This window comes from Neopsephotus bourkii, unplaced genomic scaffold, assembly GCF_033783945.1.
Source record: "Neopsephotus bourkii isolate Nb327-2 ecotype Australia unplaced genomic scaffold, CSIRO-AGI_Nbou_v1 NB_1027, whole genome shotgun sequence".
Taxonomy (NCBI): domain Eukaryota; kingdom Metazoa; phylum Chordata; class Aves; order Psittaciformes; family Psittacidae; genus Neopsephotus; species Neopsephotus bourkii.
Genome location: NW_026901516.1, coordinates 1,595,495 through 1,613,010, shown reverse-complemented (window position 1 = coordinate 1,613,010; position 17,516 = coordinate 1,595,495). Strand labels below are relative to the sequence as shown.

General features: G+C 39.2%; 1 protein-coding gene across 2 annotated transcripts in view; it reads right to left on the bottom strand.

Annotated features, from left to right (window-relative positions):
* LAMA3 (laminin subunit alpha 3) overlaps positions 1–17,516 on the bottom strand; it is a 106,654-nt gene that overhangs the window by 75,392 nt on the left and 13,746 nt on the right. The window contains exons 5-13 of one of the 2 annotated variants that reach the window (XM_061360505.1): positions 17,195–17,365; positions 15,509–15,606; positions 13,970–14,085; positions 10,068–10,186; positions 8,507–8,597; positions 7,358–7,489; positions 6,676–6,738; positions 3,795–3,929; positions 1,299–1,433 (exon numbers count right to left, since the gene is read on the bottom strand). In XM_061360505.1, coding sequence (XP_061216489.1) covers positions 1,299–1,433; positions 3,795–3,929; positions 6,676–6,738; positions 7,358–7,489; positions 8,507–8,597; positions 10,068–10,186; positions 13,970–14,085; positions 15,509–15,606; positions 17,195–17,365 — 1,060 coding nt within the window. Of the gene's footprint in view, positions 1–1,298; positions 1,434–3,794; positions 3,930–5,341; positions 5,437–6,675; positions 6,739–7,357; positions 7,490–8,506; positions 8,598–10,067; positions 10,187–13,969; positions 14,086–15,508; positions 15,607–17,194; positions 17,366–17,516 lie in introns of those variants that run through there. The other variant, XM_061360503.1, reaches the window with a different exon arrangement.

Sequence of the window (17,516 nt, the reverse complement as noted above, 5' to 3'; positions counted from 1 at the left end):
AGGCTGTGAATGCTCCATCCCTGGTGGTGTTCAAGGACAGGTTGAACGGAGCCTTGGGTGGCATGTTTTAGAGGGATTGGAACTCGATGATCTTAAGGCCGTTTCCAACCCCAACTATTCTATGATTTGATGATTCTATCTAAGAGCAGGCTTGGTTTTGGATTTCTGATTCTTTGAACTTCTTATGGTTATATAAAGCACAGAGCAAATTCTGCAATTAGACGCTGTTAAAAATATTATGGCAAAATCTAGAATACGAAACTGTACACCCTCACACCTTAGATCTGAGAGCAGGGGATGCCAGAAAAAGATTTGAAATACACCATGCAACAGTCTTATAATTTCAGGTCCCAATGTAAGGTCTCAGCTATGCAATGATATACACACATGAGGTAAATAAGAGTAACTCCACAAAAAGGAACAATGCTGCTAAAGCCCAGGGGACTCATCTTTGGGCAGATGGAGTCTTAAGGAAAACTAGTTAATGACAATTATTTTAGCAAAGTAGTAGCCAGTCTCCTAAAGAGAGAGAATAAATCTGCCAGATTATTTTTTGCTGTGGTTGTGGGGATTAGTTATATCAGAATTCTGGATACATCCCTTCTTCAGCACTAACAATCTTTTGATTCCTAGGAAAGTGCACTCCTGTTCATTATGATAAGGTAGCTTGCTGATTTTAATGACAGAGCCTGCAGGTTCCCCTCTTCTTGATGTGAAAAACCTATAAACACAGTCTGTACCTGATCAACTGATCCACACGGGCAGGAAAAATTCTTGATATCATGGAAGATTTGTAAAGTCAAGCCCTTCTAGACTAGGATTTACTGTGAAATGTTGGCACATGTCAAGTGCACTTACTTAAGAGTTTGCAGCACAGTGTATCAAATGTTAGAATCCCAAACCAGTTGAAACACAGCTTATGTTCTGTAAGCCATGAGAGACAGATCTCGTGAAGGTAAATGCCCATTGCCCAGCCTAAACTTTAGATTTAATATTTCAGGAGAGATCTAACTGCACAAAAAGCAAACACTGCCAGGCTCACATTAATCCAAGTAGCACAGGAACAGCAATCATGTGCTAAGGAGAACTACCTATTCCTGCTTGGAGTATGCACCTGCCAGGAAGCCTGGACACTGCCTGGATCTTCAGTGTTACTGTTGCCAGCTTCGGATGGAATAAAACTATCATGGTTACATAGGTAGTTTTAGACGGAAAAATACTTGAGAAAATTTGTTTTCTTCTCTATTGCAATATTAAGGAAGGAAAACACAGTAAAAGGAGAAAAGGCTTTTACTCACGCAAGCAGCTGGGATAGCTGTAATAACCCAGAGCGCACTGATCACATCTAAGTCCAGCATAGTTATTGTGGCACAGACACTGACCTCTAGGGCCACATGTATTCTCCACTGAGCCAACAGCATCACAGTTGCATTCTACACAAAGAAAAGGAATAATTATTATCCTTACAGCTACATGTCTATGTAGTTATTTAAACCAGAATTTGCCACAAAGTTACCTTTGAATGCAAAGCAATCATGAGGAAACCAAATGAACTCTAATTTTACCACCAAAAATAAATACCCTGAAATAGATGCTTGTACTGTAATTGCCTTCTCAACCATTGAGAATCAGGTTCTTACTGCAATTTTATAATGTACAGTTTAGAGATTTAGTTTGATGCCTTGTGAAACGTGTGTGACAGAAATCCATTTTACAGTGGAAAAAAACACCACAGGAAAGAGGTACTTAAAAAATAACCTCTCTAAAAAATAACTTCTGAAAATGGCATCCACAAAGCTAGGCTGTCTCATGGCTAACAAGAAGCTTATTAGTAATGAGGCACAAGCACAAGTTCATGATGCGCAAATAAATGATGCACAAGGTAAAAACTGCTGATGTTTTAATTCTATGAGCTGGCAAGCACTGCATTGCAGGAATCTGCTTATAATACAAAAGGCACATTGTCAGACTACAATAAAAGCTGTTGTCAGGCTATAATAAGAAATTTCTGTTGGAGTTACCACTATTTTAGGCTAACAGGTCTATCACAAGTAAGCCCTGACATTTTTTGGAATGATGCTGGGCTTTGCACAGGGTCATCACAGAGTTTATGGGTGCATGAATGGGAGCCCATCTGGGAATCCCAGCTGCCCCAGGTACAAGCAGTTAATCACTTGGATTTTATGACTGACAGAAATGGCTGATTGGCACAAATATACAACAAACACTTCCATGTTCATGTTCCTGGTTCCCCCTTTCAGTTCCTCTTTTCTTCTGCAGTCAAGGACATCTGACTCTGTTGTGTTACATCAAGGCATTTACATGCCTGGAAAGAGTCGGGGCTTGCTAGGAAGCCAGAAAGTTATAGATCTTCCTCCCTTCTGAAAATGGTAACTCCAAACAGGAGTAGCAGGCTGGGGTGCTCCCTTTCCACCACAGTTCGCAGCATGCTGCATTAGTTTAAATTTAAACCCATGGCAGCTTATTTTACAGAACAAGCTGTGAATGGCAGCAGTTTTGAGTAATCCCACTGACTGTTTTCAACTATTTTTAGCAGTCTTTTACAATTCGCTTTTGAATGCTCTTTTAAGCTTTTATGTCTCTTTCAGCATGTGGCACGTATTCAATACAGGTTTGGTTTGCTCTATGATTGCTACCTGATTCAGTTCTAAGGAAAAAAAAAAAAGGATAGAATATTTTAAACTCACTGAACAGCATGTACCAAAACAGAATCCTGGTTTTATGTTTTTCATTAAAAAATGTTAATCTACTCCAGACCATAAAGACACAGTCATGTGGCTTCTCTTTATTCCACCCACTGTGTTTAGTAACACAAAATAACATATCTTTGCAAGGGCATAAAGAATTCTGCTGTCTATTCATAGGAGACAAGCAAGTATATAAGCCCAAAAGGAAAAAGTTTGCTATGGTCAACAACCAAAAATAGCGAGATAGAAGAAAGTAAATCATAATGCTCTACATGAATCTTGTTAAGCTGTACAGAAAAGTACATACCAGAACTCAGCAATATCCTATATTCTTTCTCAGTGTAAAATTCACTAAGGATTAAGGGCCTCTCTTAACCACTGGAAAAGCAGACAAAATCTAGGGGCCAGATAGGACTTCATGGATTCCTCATACACACGCAAGACCATTATGATATTCAAGGTTATACTTCATTGATTTCCCTCTCTTGTAAAAATCAGACTACTCCTTGGTGGCAGGTACACAGGTCAAACGTCATAGAGATCTTTCATGTTTCATGATTACATGGGCAGAAATTGGCTCAGTGTCTCTCAGACGATCTTAAAATGATCATCATGAGAAATCATGCTGAAGGGCAAAATGGGAGATTCTAATTTTCAGATTCACAGAATGCATATTTTACCAAACAAGACCCTCTCCAAAAGTAGATGAGTGCTTCACAGCTCTGGTATGCCAGTTCCTTAGCAGTCACTTGTGCTCTGTTGCTGTAGGCCTCCATGTGAGACCACCATCCAAATTCTTTGGTTATTAGTAAGACAGCTGTGCTGACTGAGGGTCTATCAAACAACCTGACCACGCAAAAGGAAAAAAAGCCTATGAGAAAACAGACTATATAATTCTCCCCTACTGTGGAAACACACCTCTAAATGGAGAATTAGAATATGTGAGGATTCTACTATAGAGCACAAGACTGCCTTGCCCATTTACAGCTGTGAACTTCAACCACTGCAAAAACAGTACCTGAAAAGCAGTGCTGTCTGCCTTTTTGGGGGCCGGTTTGATGCTGTACATGCAATCGGGAGCCTTACCTTGACAGGCAGGGAAGGAGTGGTGGCCAGGCTGACAGCCATCACATTGAAGTCCAGCTACCCCTGGGCGACAAAGACACCTCCCAAGGAAATCACAGACTTTGGGCTGGGTACCTGCTGTGTTACATTTGCATGCTGCAAATAAAAAAAGACATTTCAGGGGCAGAGGCAGCCTCTGCACAAGCTCACTTCTTCTATCTTTCTTGAAATAAAAACTAAAAAGGAACTCCCTGATCCTCAACCAGGCCCAAATCTTCCCAGCAGATCTATTGTGATTCATAACAGCTTTTATTGATTACATCAACAACAATTCAGCATCAAGGGAGACATTAATGAAAGAACAAAATAATCAAATCTGTCTCACAGTAACTGCTAAGTTCAGTATCAGCGTTGGAGCACTACACTTGACATGTCCCCACTCAGTCTGATTTGTTGATCCCATTATGCCAACTATTGAAACTAGTCACATCCTTTTTTAAAAATGAAATGAAAAGAATAAGGCTTGGATTCACAAGCTCAGGTGGGAGGCATTAATAAAATGCCTAAATAGGCACAGAGATGGCTAATAAGGTTTAAAACCAATCAGTTTTCTAGTATCAGTTAGAAAGAGCAGCTTAGTGCATCAAAGTGAGGTTGCAAACTCAAACACAATATTCTTTTTTAAAAAAAGAAAACATATGTAAAAGAAACGTTCCCAAAGGTATTTTAAATTCCATCAATGTTACTAAATCCAACTCCAAATTGGAGTCTGACAGCTGCATCACACAATAAATAGCCAGCAATCAAGGAAATTGGGGCATTTTTAGATGGAATTCTCCCCTCATCACATTTTATTTCTTTGACTCCTGCGAATTTTTGGAGACCCCCTTAAGAGCACATCTGCACGGCAAAAGAAATTCACCCCTCAGTATAAAACTTGTGTCTGTATTTTGGATACACTTGACAAAAGGGAACGTTTGGCTTTCCCCAGCAGAAGGGTAATGAAAATACCCAGCTGCACAGGTGCCACAGGAAAAAAAACAAGTCCAGTTCGATATCTGCACTGTTGGGTATTACCATCACAGTCACCACCCAGCACTTTTGAGCTGTGGGACTGGCACGATGAAGAGCACATTTGTAAAGAAAACATCTGTGTCTTTATAGAATCATAGAATCATAGAATAGTTAGGGTTGGAAAGGACCTCAAGATCATCAAGCTCCAACCCCCCTGCCATGGGCAGGGACACCTTGCTCTAAACCATATCACCCAAGGCCTCGTCCAACCTGGCCTTGAACACTGCCAGGGATGGAGCATTGACAACCTCCCTGGACAACCTATTCCAGTGCCTCACCACCCTAACAGGAAAGAATTTCCTCCTTATATCCAATCTAAACTTCCCCTGTTTAAGTTTTAACCCATTACCCCTTGTCCTATCACTACAGTCCCTAATGAAGAGTCCCTCCCCAGCATCCCTATGATCTTAAAGCTCCTATTTCACTTGGAAGCCAAAGGCTGGCATTTACACTAGAGCACAGGCTCCAAGCATCAAAGAAACTACAGCACTTACGCAGACACTGGGAGCCAAAATACCCTGGTTTGCAGCCACCTTGTAGTTACAACAGGAAAGGCAAAAGAAGAAAGGAACTGAGTGCATAAAATCACGCAACTCTTCATATTTTTGCAGAGAAAAACAAACCAGTGCTAGTAACTATTACTCTTGAACTGGCAAAACTATTTGTACAAACCTTACACGTAAATCTCATTAGAAGTATAATAACCTGTAACTGTGTTTAGTCTGCCAGCACAAATTTACAACTTCCACAGTAACGGAAGCTTCCCCTTAGAGGCAGCTGCCTTTCTTATGCCTTCAGACCCAGATACTACTCGTTGAAAATGTAAATAGACCAAGACCTGTTTTCTCCTCTTTATTTTTTCCATCAGAGTTTTCCTTCTTCCTTTTAGAAACATGTGAGAGAAGGGGATATATGACAGAGCACACCCAGAGGCTTACCACAGCAGTTATTCTGGATGCTGCATGAAGGAGATAAGTAGTACAGGAGACTGAAGCTCTGTGGGCTTTTACAGCAACTGCAGATACTTTCAAGAAAACAGTCGGGATTTGTGAATATGTACATGGATTTGTACTGCCTGCTTATGTCAAACTGTTTGCTACATTCACAGAAGAAAACACTTTCTCATTTGCCAGCATGAACTCCAGTTCTATTACATCTAACAGAAATAAAGGAGAAGCATGCTGATTTTAGGATAAGAAAATGAATTCAAGGTTTTTAAAAGTTATTAACCATGAAGGGCATTACCAGTGTGTATGTGATTAAGCACTAGCTGGGATGATGTCTCAGGTCCTCGGTATGATAACATATACTAAAAAATATAATCCCACTGAGGGAATTGTCATACAGATTTCAGGCAGCTTTGCAGAAGGCTAAAATAAAATACATAGCTCTCTTAAAAATCAAAGTCTTCACTGCCAAAGGCAATGTGCAATTTTCCAGGTGTGAGAGGACAGACAGTCAGAAGCAGAGGTCAGTTAGCCTAAAAGATTTACACTGCAAAGCAGCAGTTGTGTCAGAAAGCCTTGATGGATCTATTCAGAAGAGCACTGAACAAGATGGCCAGCCTCTTCTGCAGATGTTTGCCTGAGGCTGGTCAAATTTGTTTTGATCCATAGCTCCTTTTGGAGCTAGCCCACTAAACTGTTTAATTTGAACATGACAACATGATGGACTCCTGGGAAGAACAAAGGGTCTCTGACAAATAAATACCAACAGTGGCAAAATTACTACATAAATCTCCATGAAAGCAGGCACCACTGAAGCAGTGAAAATAGCAACATTGGGAAAAACAGTGAAATGGGGGTGGAGAAAACCACCAAGAACTTGCCTATTATGTCACCAGCCATAGCGTCTCTCAGATTTGGAGAAGTAAAAGGATATACAGGCATATCTTTAAAATAAAAGAAACAATGACATGTATTTGAAACAAACGCACTAATTTCATTAAAAATTATGACAAACAATGAAGTCATCTCCTGCCACTACAAAGAGCATGATACTCACATGATTCTAGTAAACAACATCAGCTTAGTTTTCTTTTGGTTAGGAGCAGAATAAGAAACATTTTGCTTCTGATTTTCAGCTCAAGTACAAACATTCCTTCTTGAAACAATAGTATGAAAGGCTAGACACCATTTGGAAAGCATGTTTCACATCCCAGTCCAAGTGGTCTTTATACCTAAAGACCTGAAGACATGTTTAAACAGTTTGTCCAGGGCTTTAGGACTGGAGTTCATGACTTATTGAGAGACAGGCTGTACCCTTGATGGTGATGTCTTAAATGAACTCAGAATTGTGAGAATGCAGCACAGTCTATTTGTCAAGAAATCATCATTTTGTAAAATAAAACAGACTCTCTTCAGTATTAGGACAGCTGATTTATCAGAACAGGTAAATATGCAACGCTAAAGTGCCAGATGTTTTAACGAAGTAGAGTGTAATGAAAACTGTTAATTCTTCAATGCAGGTGTAAAATACAGGAAAAAAGGCATTTTTATTTGTACACTTACGGACACAAAACGGATAACCATAGAATCCATCAGCACAGTGTTCACAGTTTTCTCCCTGGAAGTTCTGCTTACAGAAGCAGCGGCCAGACCCTTCCTCACAGCCTTCTGAATGCTCTGAGTTACAACTGCAAGCTAAGTAAGTATCAGCAATTAGGCACTCTTTACAAAACAATTAATTTGCCTTTTACAGCAGTGCACAATGGTAAATTTGCAGTTGTGAATGCCTCACTATTTAAAGAATAAACATCTGCATGCCATTACCTATTTTCCAAGTACTTTATATCACCAATCAATCCTTGTGATACACCTTAGAAGTTATTCTCTTAGAGTGATTAAGTTTTTTTTAATTCAGAAAGCTGCATGTTATTACTCCACAGAACTGCAGCAACTATCTCTTCTGTGGGGTCTGATCATCTCTCTCTATGGTCTAGGTAAAGCCCCGTGCTCCATCTGCCTTCCCTTACACACCACGTGCAACATCATGACAGCACGCCACAGCTCTGTTGACTTCCCATTCATTTCAGAACCCAAACACAATAAACCATAGCTTCGTCCTACCTGTCACAAAGCCCCTTCAGCCTGCTTGTAATTCAGCCCTAATCTCTTAACTATGCTCAGTTCTTTTTTGAATGTATTAGTAATTATCCTATTGCATCATGTATTAGTCATTAGGTTCAGCACTGCATAAAATAGGATTCCTGATCCTTGTGACCTTTTGCGATATAGAATAAACTTTTCAAGTGACCAAGAGCCAAAGCATACTTCACATGTACATCAGAGAGCTAAGAGAAGCAAGGTGGTGAAGGCAGGAGATGAGAGTGTCTTCCTAGAGGTTATGCCTTCTTGCTGTGGTGTATATAGCAGTACCCCAGGCTTACATGATCCTATCTCCTCAGCAGCCCTTTCTGGCTTCCTTCTACTGTCCTGCTTCTGGTCTGAAATTTTAGGTTCATATGGCACATAAGTTGTGAAGAATATCATTAAAAGTGTCTAAAGCAACACAGAAAGTCATTTGCAGTTGTTCTCCAACATCTTTTGGCCACTTTTTAATTTTTCCTCTCAAAAAAAATGCATCCCATGCCTAGATTATAGCCAAAAAAAACCCCCAAGCTGTAACCATGAGAAGATACTGAATAGAGAAGGACTCACAAATGCAGCCATCAGTAGCTGTCACTGGAACACCATAAGGACGATAATAACCTTTTGCACACTTTTCACAGTTAATACCAGCTGTGTTATGCTATGTGAAATAAAACAAAAGGAGAATATGAGCTAAAAAAGGGAACTTGGAAGAATTAAGAAACAATAACATCCTTTTCACTTTTTCTATATACAGCTAAGAAAGCATCAGCACAGGAAAAAAGAAAATTGAATACGGCTGCAAGAAAGACAGCATTCATCATTTGGTGTTATTTAACTGCCTCTTCTCTATAGATTTATGAATCATGGTGTTCTTACACAAGACAGCTGAATTTTATCTTTGAAGCATTATAAAAAAGAGCTATTTAAAAAAATATCTAGGGGAAAAAATCTCTTTTCCCTATCACAAGACCACTTTTTATGCTACTCTCTTATCATAACATACATATCATCCAGGCAACTGCAGCATGATTTTTTCCTTGTACTATATCTTACTTTTTTGAATACCTTATGTCTAAAATAAGGAAAAAAAGTAAGCAATTTGAACTACAGCAAAAATATGCAACTCCACAGTAAACACAGTCCTGAGTGTATTTCAACTTGTGCAGCAAAGCTATCCCCTGCAGTGGGGCAGCAGGAGTGTGCAGCTGCAATGGCATGCACCAATAGAGTAAATCACTGTCATGAGGCATCCTGGCAAGCCCTCATGAGCAGAGAACTGGAGGAAGGAGCTTTGCCCTGGAGTGAACCAAAGTGGCTTCTCCGAGCTCCCACTTGCTGTTTAGCTCCTCCTTAGGGAGTGTTGCAATTGAAGGCTGTGGAGGGACCCATCATTTGATGGAGGGACTAGTGGGTAGTTTATGAGCAGCCAGGATGCTGCTGGGGCTGCCATTGATGGCTGTCGCTCTCAGTTCATGCAGCAGATTTGGGTTCTGCTTCCAGTTTTGCTGGGAGCCTCCTCCAGCAGCTTCAGATATGAGCTACTGCTGGGAAAGGCTGACACTAGATCAGTGCAATCTGATATAACTTTGCATCAAGCCTTGGTTTGAGTGGACCACTAATTCACACAATTTCCAGCGGTCCTTTCCATGATTCTGGGCTTTTTCGATACCTGTAAGTTCCTTCTTCGTATCGCCTATGCCCTCCTTTAGTTCTGCTAATCAGGGAGACCCCTCTGTTTTGCTGCAGTAAGGAACCATATGGCCTGAAACTGGGATTTTATTTGGTAAGTTTTACTTCCTTCGGTTACTCAGGGAAATGTCAGAGTTTGTAATCACAGTAAAGGGAATTTTTGTAGTTGATTTAATTATTGTATCGTGTGACTTTGTTTCAGTCACACAAGACTGAGCATAAATACAGTTTATATGTCTTTTATACATCAACAAGCAATGTTGTATAATGTAAATTATTTTCAAACACTTTTTCCCTGCTTTGAATACATGTAACACCACCAGAGAAATGGAACTACCCAGACTGGTCAGACTCCAAACAATTGGTGTGGACACAGTCCCTCTTCAGTAGCCCTTATTTAAACGTCATCTATTTAAAGTGACCAAAATGACCTTATTACCTGGCAGTTAATGCAGACTCCTCCTCCTTCATAATGCCCTTGGATGTTTAAGCTTTCTCGACGCTGAGCAACACTAGCATCATAGTAACAATCAGTGGCATGTCCATGGCAATTGCACGCTGAAAAAGGATTAATCTGAGTCAGCTTTCTTTATAATGCTGGAATTCAGTTATGCAGCAGAGGTTAAAAAGCTTAGATTTTTTTTATGTATACATACACTCCGGTATGCTGGAGTATGTTCAAATGCACATATTTACCTATCAAAAACTGGACTTTCATACCAGAAACATGGTTAGATCATGAAGACACAAAGAGAACATATGCTGGTAGGCTTATCAGAGGAGGCAACAGTTGTACCATCTCACAACTATGTTTACAGATAAATGTGAACCAGGAAGCTCCAGAAGAATGGTCTCAGCAGTTTTTAAAAATGATCAAAACCATGTTCAGATGCTTATTCTATTTTTACATGCCTAAAAACTATTCCTGGCTGAAGCTTTGTGCTCTAAAGCATGACTTAAATAAACAATTATAGATAAGCTGTAAACATTTGAACAATACAACACTAAAGAACTCTTATACTCAGCCACAGATACAGATACACCAGCAAGCCTGGCTATATGTTAGCACAACTGTTGTCTTCTGAATGAAGAAGTTTTAAGTACATTTTACTTCCTGAGAATTGTGGATTCAAAAAGATGCATGGTTTAAAGACGTATGGTATGAAGAGCAATGATACCACCACCAATAACAATATATTTTTATAACCTAGGAAAGGATAAAATTAGGTGATTGAGATAACTCATTTCCCCTGTATATGGTTGTTCATAATCTCAGCTGTGGTAATTTTTACTTTGGGTGGTTTGTGGTCAGCTCTTTTCCTTTACTTTCCCCTTCTATTAAGCCAAATAAAGGTAACAGCTGAATTCACAGTGGCTCTGAATCCGTCTCTACATCATACACATTCTGCTCTACTTACAACTCTTTCTAACAGAGGTTAGTATTGCAGTGCTCAAAAGAGATTAAGAGGTAACTGTGAGGCTTTGCTTGCAGACACATCAGTCACACATATGCCTCAGCCTCGCAACTTCATCCATGGAAAACATCTGAAATAAATACATACTGTTATATCCACCAGTGGCCTCATACTCTGTTTTAGCTTTGGCAAAAAGACATAGCAACATAAACCCCAGAGCCAGCCCAATGTTCATGCCTTGCTCACGGAAGAGAATTAACCTGAAATATAGCTCCACACTTCAACTGGTTCCCACAAATACAGTTCTAGTAAAGGGTGATGGATTTACCCAGAAAACAACTTCTGTAATTTTCTATAGATCAGTTATGTGTATCTCACCTTAGTTAAAACTAATCTCTTCCCATTGGTCATGTAAAAATCTGCCTGTCTTCACTGAAACCTTCCAGAGCTATAATATAATTCTGAGTAGGAATCAACCATAAGAGCAAGCAAACAGAATAAATCAAAGGGCAGGGCCATGGTTTTGCCATAAACTCATCCTACATCTTTTTTTATTTTTTTTTTTTAATGATCTGATCTTATTTCCTTGCTGGAAAAGAACAAGAGGAATTTTTACTGTTTTTTTTGAAAGAATGCAGGAAGCAAGAAAGGCTTCCCCAGGCATCTGGGTGCTAAGTGAGCTTTCAATTGTTCCATTGCTCCAGGGCAACCTTCCCAGGAAATTACTGAAGTTTTGACTTCATAAAGCTATGTCTTCATGTTTAAGGAAATCCTCTCTTCATCTGGACCAGGGAAGAAGATACTCTGGAAGGTAATGGGTTCCTGAAAGCACCTCAAAAAAGAAGGGCCCTGGCCCTACTTTCTTCACAGAAGGGAAGTGTATGGGAGGTAATCCTTCCAAGTACTTGGCACAACTGGGAGCATGACTCAGGGACAACTGATTCTCCATGCCTTGCTACATGATCAAACAGGCAAGAGAAGTGAAACTGGATCATTCTCTGTATCTCCTCTACATCTTTATATCTGAACAGCTTTTGGACAAGGAAACCTTTTCCTAGAAACTACCAACAACACAGCTGAGGTGGTAGCCTGCCATCAGGTTCCCTTATCGTCTGCTGAGAGGAGCAACACTGGTTGAGAGTGGATTCCCTGGCCAGGTTGTGATAGCCCATGAAGAAGATCTTTGGGGTTTTTATTCATAGATTTCTTCAAGAAAACAAAACATTGCACAAATAGATGAGAACATTAACAAAAAATATATATACTTACAAGGTAAATTAAAAAAATAAAAGCTCCTTGCCTCTAGGGCCAAACGGTGTGTGAGCTCACAAATATGCCTTCGAACAGTGACAGGAAATTATTTGCTCTGATTACAGTACTAGCATTTACTTTCACAGGGGAATAAAAACCCCTCCTACCTCATCAAGCATCTTCTCATCACTTTGGGCCACTTGCTGATCCATTCTGTACTGGGTAACTCATAGCAAAATGTTGGGCTTATCCCTACAAGCTCCCACCAACCTTTTTCAATCAGTTTCTCTCAAGGGACCTCAGGCTTCTGGGAAGCTTAAGAAGGTTACTTTAATTCCTTCACTACTGGCTGCCAGGAAAAGAGGTCTGCACCTGGCCAATGCTCTCAACAAATCACCTCAAACTGCTAGGAGCAATCCGTACTAAAAAGGGTATTTTTTCAGAGGTAGTTAGAAGCGAAGTCATTTTGGCTCAAAATCTTGTCGATGATCCTCTATAAACTCATTCTTTTAAAAACATGACATTATTTATGCTCTTTGTCTATCTCTTTCTTGGCAGAAAATGTTTTCATTTCAAAGAGGAGAATTTAGATGAGGTTTCAATCTTGTCCAAAAGATGTGTCCCAGCGTGCCTATCTCCTATTGAACATTTTAATCACCGCCCCTGCCCCCGCCAACACCCAGTGTTTTAGTACTGCAGTTTTATTAAACAAGCCATCTCTTTACTCCTTGAACTAATTATATAGGTGCATCTCTTCGGCTTTCAAATAAGGTTCCTCTCGGAACCTTATTTGCGGTTTGTACCCACTGGCTACACTACTCTCAGGAAAGGCAGACAAGGAAAATAAATTAGGCCAGACACAAAGGAAAGTGCAGGCTGCCAACATATTTGTTAAGAATGAGATGTACACAGAGATGGCAACACTGTCTATATCACACTTACTGGTTTCTGGCCAGAAGAATGCAGAACACCCATGTGTAACAGTAGGTACCCCTCCACCAAAAGAGGGTCCATGCACTGTTTTCTTTAACAGAAGCATGAAATATGGAGGAAGTGGGAGAACCATCAATAGGCTTCACCAGCTTGACTACTCAGTCCGAGGGTCTAAAGCACTCCAAACTCCCAACTACAAGCATGGGAAACAGTGCAAGTGTGGAATTGCCAGAATTCTCCAACACGAACACCTTTGTGCCCCTTGGTCACCAAGGGGCAGCCATCAGCAGAAGGCAGGGCAGCTCAAGCACCTGTATGCAGTGGCAGCCTTGAGCATCTCTGCAATCTGAACACCAAGAGGCTGGGTGACGGGGAGGCAAATTTTGAAGTTGTATAAGATGCCTACGGTCTCTGCTCTGCTGGGGGGATCCACACAATCTGTCAGCAGACAGCTATGACTGGGGAGAGATGCTGACTCTATGTACTGCAGGAAGGCTTCAAATTTTATTATGTAATATTCTCACACAGATTACTATTTTCACCATTTAATAGGATTGAAGAACATAAGTAATGTTCACTGCATCATATATTCCTTATTGCTATATGGAAAGGATTTTCTCAGTAAAGAAAAGATGTTAAAACAAGCAATGTGCTAATTATGTTCCATGAACACATGTGCTACAGCTGATTCATACCCTGTTGTCAATGTCTCTTTTAACCCACTATCTTTTAGGCTACTCACGTTCACATATGTTTGTGCTCCCAGATGTTGCAGGTTGCCACTGTTTCTGGTTATATCCAGGGCAGCAGTGATCACAGGTTTCCCCACAAGTGTTATGCTGACATTCACACTGAAACCTATAGAAAGGAAAGGCTCTTATTCTACTGAAATTGTATTTTTTTTAATTTTTTCTTAATTTTATCATAGTCCAAGATTTACACAGAGTGTGAAAGGGACAGGGCATAAGCTCAGTAATACCAGAATATTTTGGAATTTTCATCAAATTCTTCATGATTTATTACTTTAACCATGTGATTATGAGTTTATCAGCACAGATTACTTATGAAGAACATTTATAGAACATTCAGTAGACTGGATTATGAAACTTCATTCTAGCATATTAAATCAAGGTGATATATAGCAGTTTAGGATGTATCCTTTTTAAAATTCATTTTCAGGCTCAAGCTTTGACCTAGAGTAAATCAAAATATCACCTTTATATGCATGTTTTCATCATTTTTCAGTATGCTTCCTTTACAAAAAATTTATTAGTGCTTTTAATAAACCAAGATCATAACTTCACATTGTTATTTTTAAAACAGAGCACACTAATCATCAACAAAATGTAGGGTTTTGGTTTGTTGCTTGTTTTTTTTAATTTAGCTGAATAGCCTACTTAAAGGGCAGTCTCTCATTATAGTCTAGGGCTTACTATCATGTATAGTAACTGAATCCCAGGAGGAACGAAGAACTTGAGACTGGAGAGGCTTTTTCCAGCATTCCTCTCTTATCTGTGTAGTCTAATGACCATGGTGCAATAAAATTTTTGAGTATAACCATCCTATTCCCTTAGATTTCACACTTTTTGTACTTTATTTTCTGTAGCACAGACATCTAGAAAAGAGGCACCGATCTCCCCACTTAGTCTTCATTAAAACACAACTGAAAATATGGCATCACCCTGATAAAAGCTTGTTTCAATGCCATCATGGATATTTAAAATATGTTTTAGACAGCCTGATTATTCACAGTCACTTCCCTGTAGCAGATGAGACAAGAAGACTGATCTAACTCCTTGTGACAACAATATGGAATCATAAACTTCACAGAGAAAGGGAATAGTTCATTCAGTTTGGTTTTATTTTTTGTAGTAACGCTCAAGAGCCATTGGATCTTGGCTGAGCTCAGTATTTTAATCATGCTGAGTATCTCGAGGAAGCTCACTAACTTTGTGCTTGAACTGAGCTTCTAATTCCTACTGCTGGAAGGTGCTACCAAGCCATGTTTTCCAAAAAGGATTAAAGGTTTCTAAGAAGTTATTCAATCTGCCAAACTCTTATGTAAATTTAAAAGAAAAAAACTAAGACTTTTTATTATTATATTTCATGTACAGTTGCTCTTGATGTATTTTCTTGTCAATCAATACTAGAGTCTAGATTTTTTAAAATATAGTGAAAAATCCCTGTAAGACTATATAATCCTATGATAGAGAAGATCATGCGAAAACATTCATGCATTGTTTTTCTCATATTAAATTCATACTTTGCTCACTTTACTTACTGGTATTGGTTTTCAGCACTCTTTGCATTACACACTTCAGCATGGCCATGGCAAACACATCGACCACCAATACTGATGTCCTTTATACTGTAGTAATACTATGGAACAAGCACAAGGAGTACGTATAAGTCTTTTTGCTTACTCACATTATGTCAGAAATATCAACATCAGATTGTCAAATCTTGCTTATCACAATTTTAAAGGCATGGGAAGATTCACTGGGGAACTTCACAATGTGTATATAATGTGTGTATAATGAAAACACATTATTCTAATATATTTACGGTATGAAAATGGTATGCACAGTAAAAAGTAAAAGTTCTCAGTGTTTTCACCACAGGTAGAAATGATCACTGTGACTCTTGACAACCTATTTGACAGTGGATTTTGGTATAACAGTCTTCACAACACAGTTTATAGTTTCATATAGCTTTGCATTGCTACACTTTACTACTAAAAGTAATTGTACTGTCACTGGTCAAATTAGCAATAGGCCAAAGGGATTAATAAACTACATTGCCACAGTGTAGACATAAAACATAATCTATGTAATTCAGTGTGTCAGGATCTCAAACCTGTAACAGGGGAAGATAGGCTTCCCCTTGGAAGAGGGGGATAGCCGAACAGAACTGGTTTTCACAAGTTTCTACAGTAAATTTAACACAAAGATTCTCCTTAAGAATATTTATTATTTCCAGGACTTGGAAGGTCTCTACAATGAAACCTTGCACTTTCTTGTAACAATTTGATAAAACACTTGACATTTTGTTCAGCTATCCTACATTTCATGACTGATAACATCAGAAGCTCCTCACGCTAAAGCTGTGCTGCTTGCCAAGTAAACTAAATACTGCATTTACATCTGCCTGTGAGCAGCATCTTAAAATTTACTTAAGGCAATAAAGGTACTTAATGGGAGTGTTAACAAGTAACTGGAATAGCTTTATGGTTTTTGATACTGAAACCCTCACACACATTTGTGCAGTGCCTCACCCCAGGGTTTCCTCCAATTGTTACTGAATCTTCATTTTAAATGAAAAGGTTAAAAATAACAATACAATATAAAGTCTGCAATCTCTCCAAGTATATGAATTTCTATGCAGCGTTCCCTTGAGGAAGCTGAGTTTCCTTGAATTTCTCCAGTGAATGGGAGTGGGACTTTGGCTTTCAAGCTCTTGCACAGCCCTAAATCCACTGAAAACACCTAGGCATCTTGCAAGATTTGTGGAAAGACAGCAGCTTTTGAGGACATCCTTTTATTCCTGCTCCTTTGGAAACTCAGGTACTGCTTCTTGAAAGTTTTTCTTTGAATAAACAAAGGAAAGTAGTGTCAAATAATGCTGAAGAGATTTAGTTCCTCAGTTCTGCATAAGATAGCTTAAAAGATTTCCACTTTGGCTCCTTATAGGTCCCATAATACACCCAACTTCCTTTCATATCCAAAAAGAGCGAAAGAAGACTGTCTGTTACAAAATCATTAATCATTACTTCCCCCTCACAAATCTGTGCTGACCCACTTACCTTCTTGTCTCAAACCAACCTGGAGAAAATATGAGGATTTAAAGGTGGGTCACTGCGAATTTCGATTGTTAGGATGTTGCACATTTAAAACATTCAGGTCATTTTTTTTGTCTCTAAACCTGTTGAACATGACTGTTGAGTGTATTTCAGAGAAACAATACTTACTCTACGGGTTACAGTGGGGTCTCGTTGTGCTTTCGATATCAAGTGTCCAAGAAGTGTATTTGTTCTGAGGAAATGAAGGCGGATGTTTGTTGCTTTTGTGAATTCTCGAAGACTAGGGGAATAAGTGAAGTTTTTTGCTCCGGGGCGGCCATTTACCAAAGATACTACAATCTAACACAGAAGTAAGTATATTTTTGTTAAAATGTATTGACTGCAAGCGTCAGCAGCAGCACAGAGCAAAATCAATAAAAGAATCCAAAACCTTACTACTGTTCCTGAACTTATTTACAGTAACAACTACACATTTCATACTGAAGCCAGG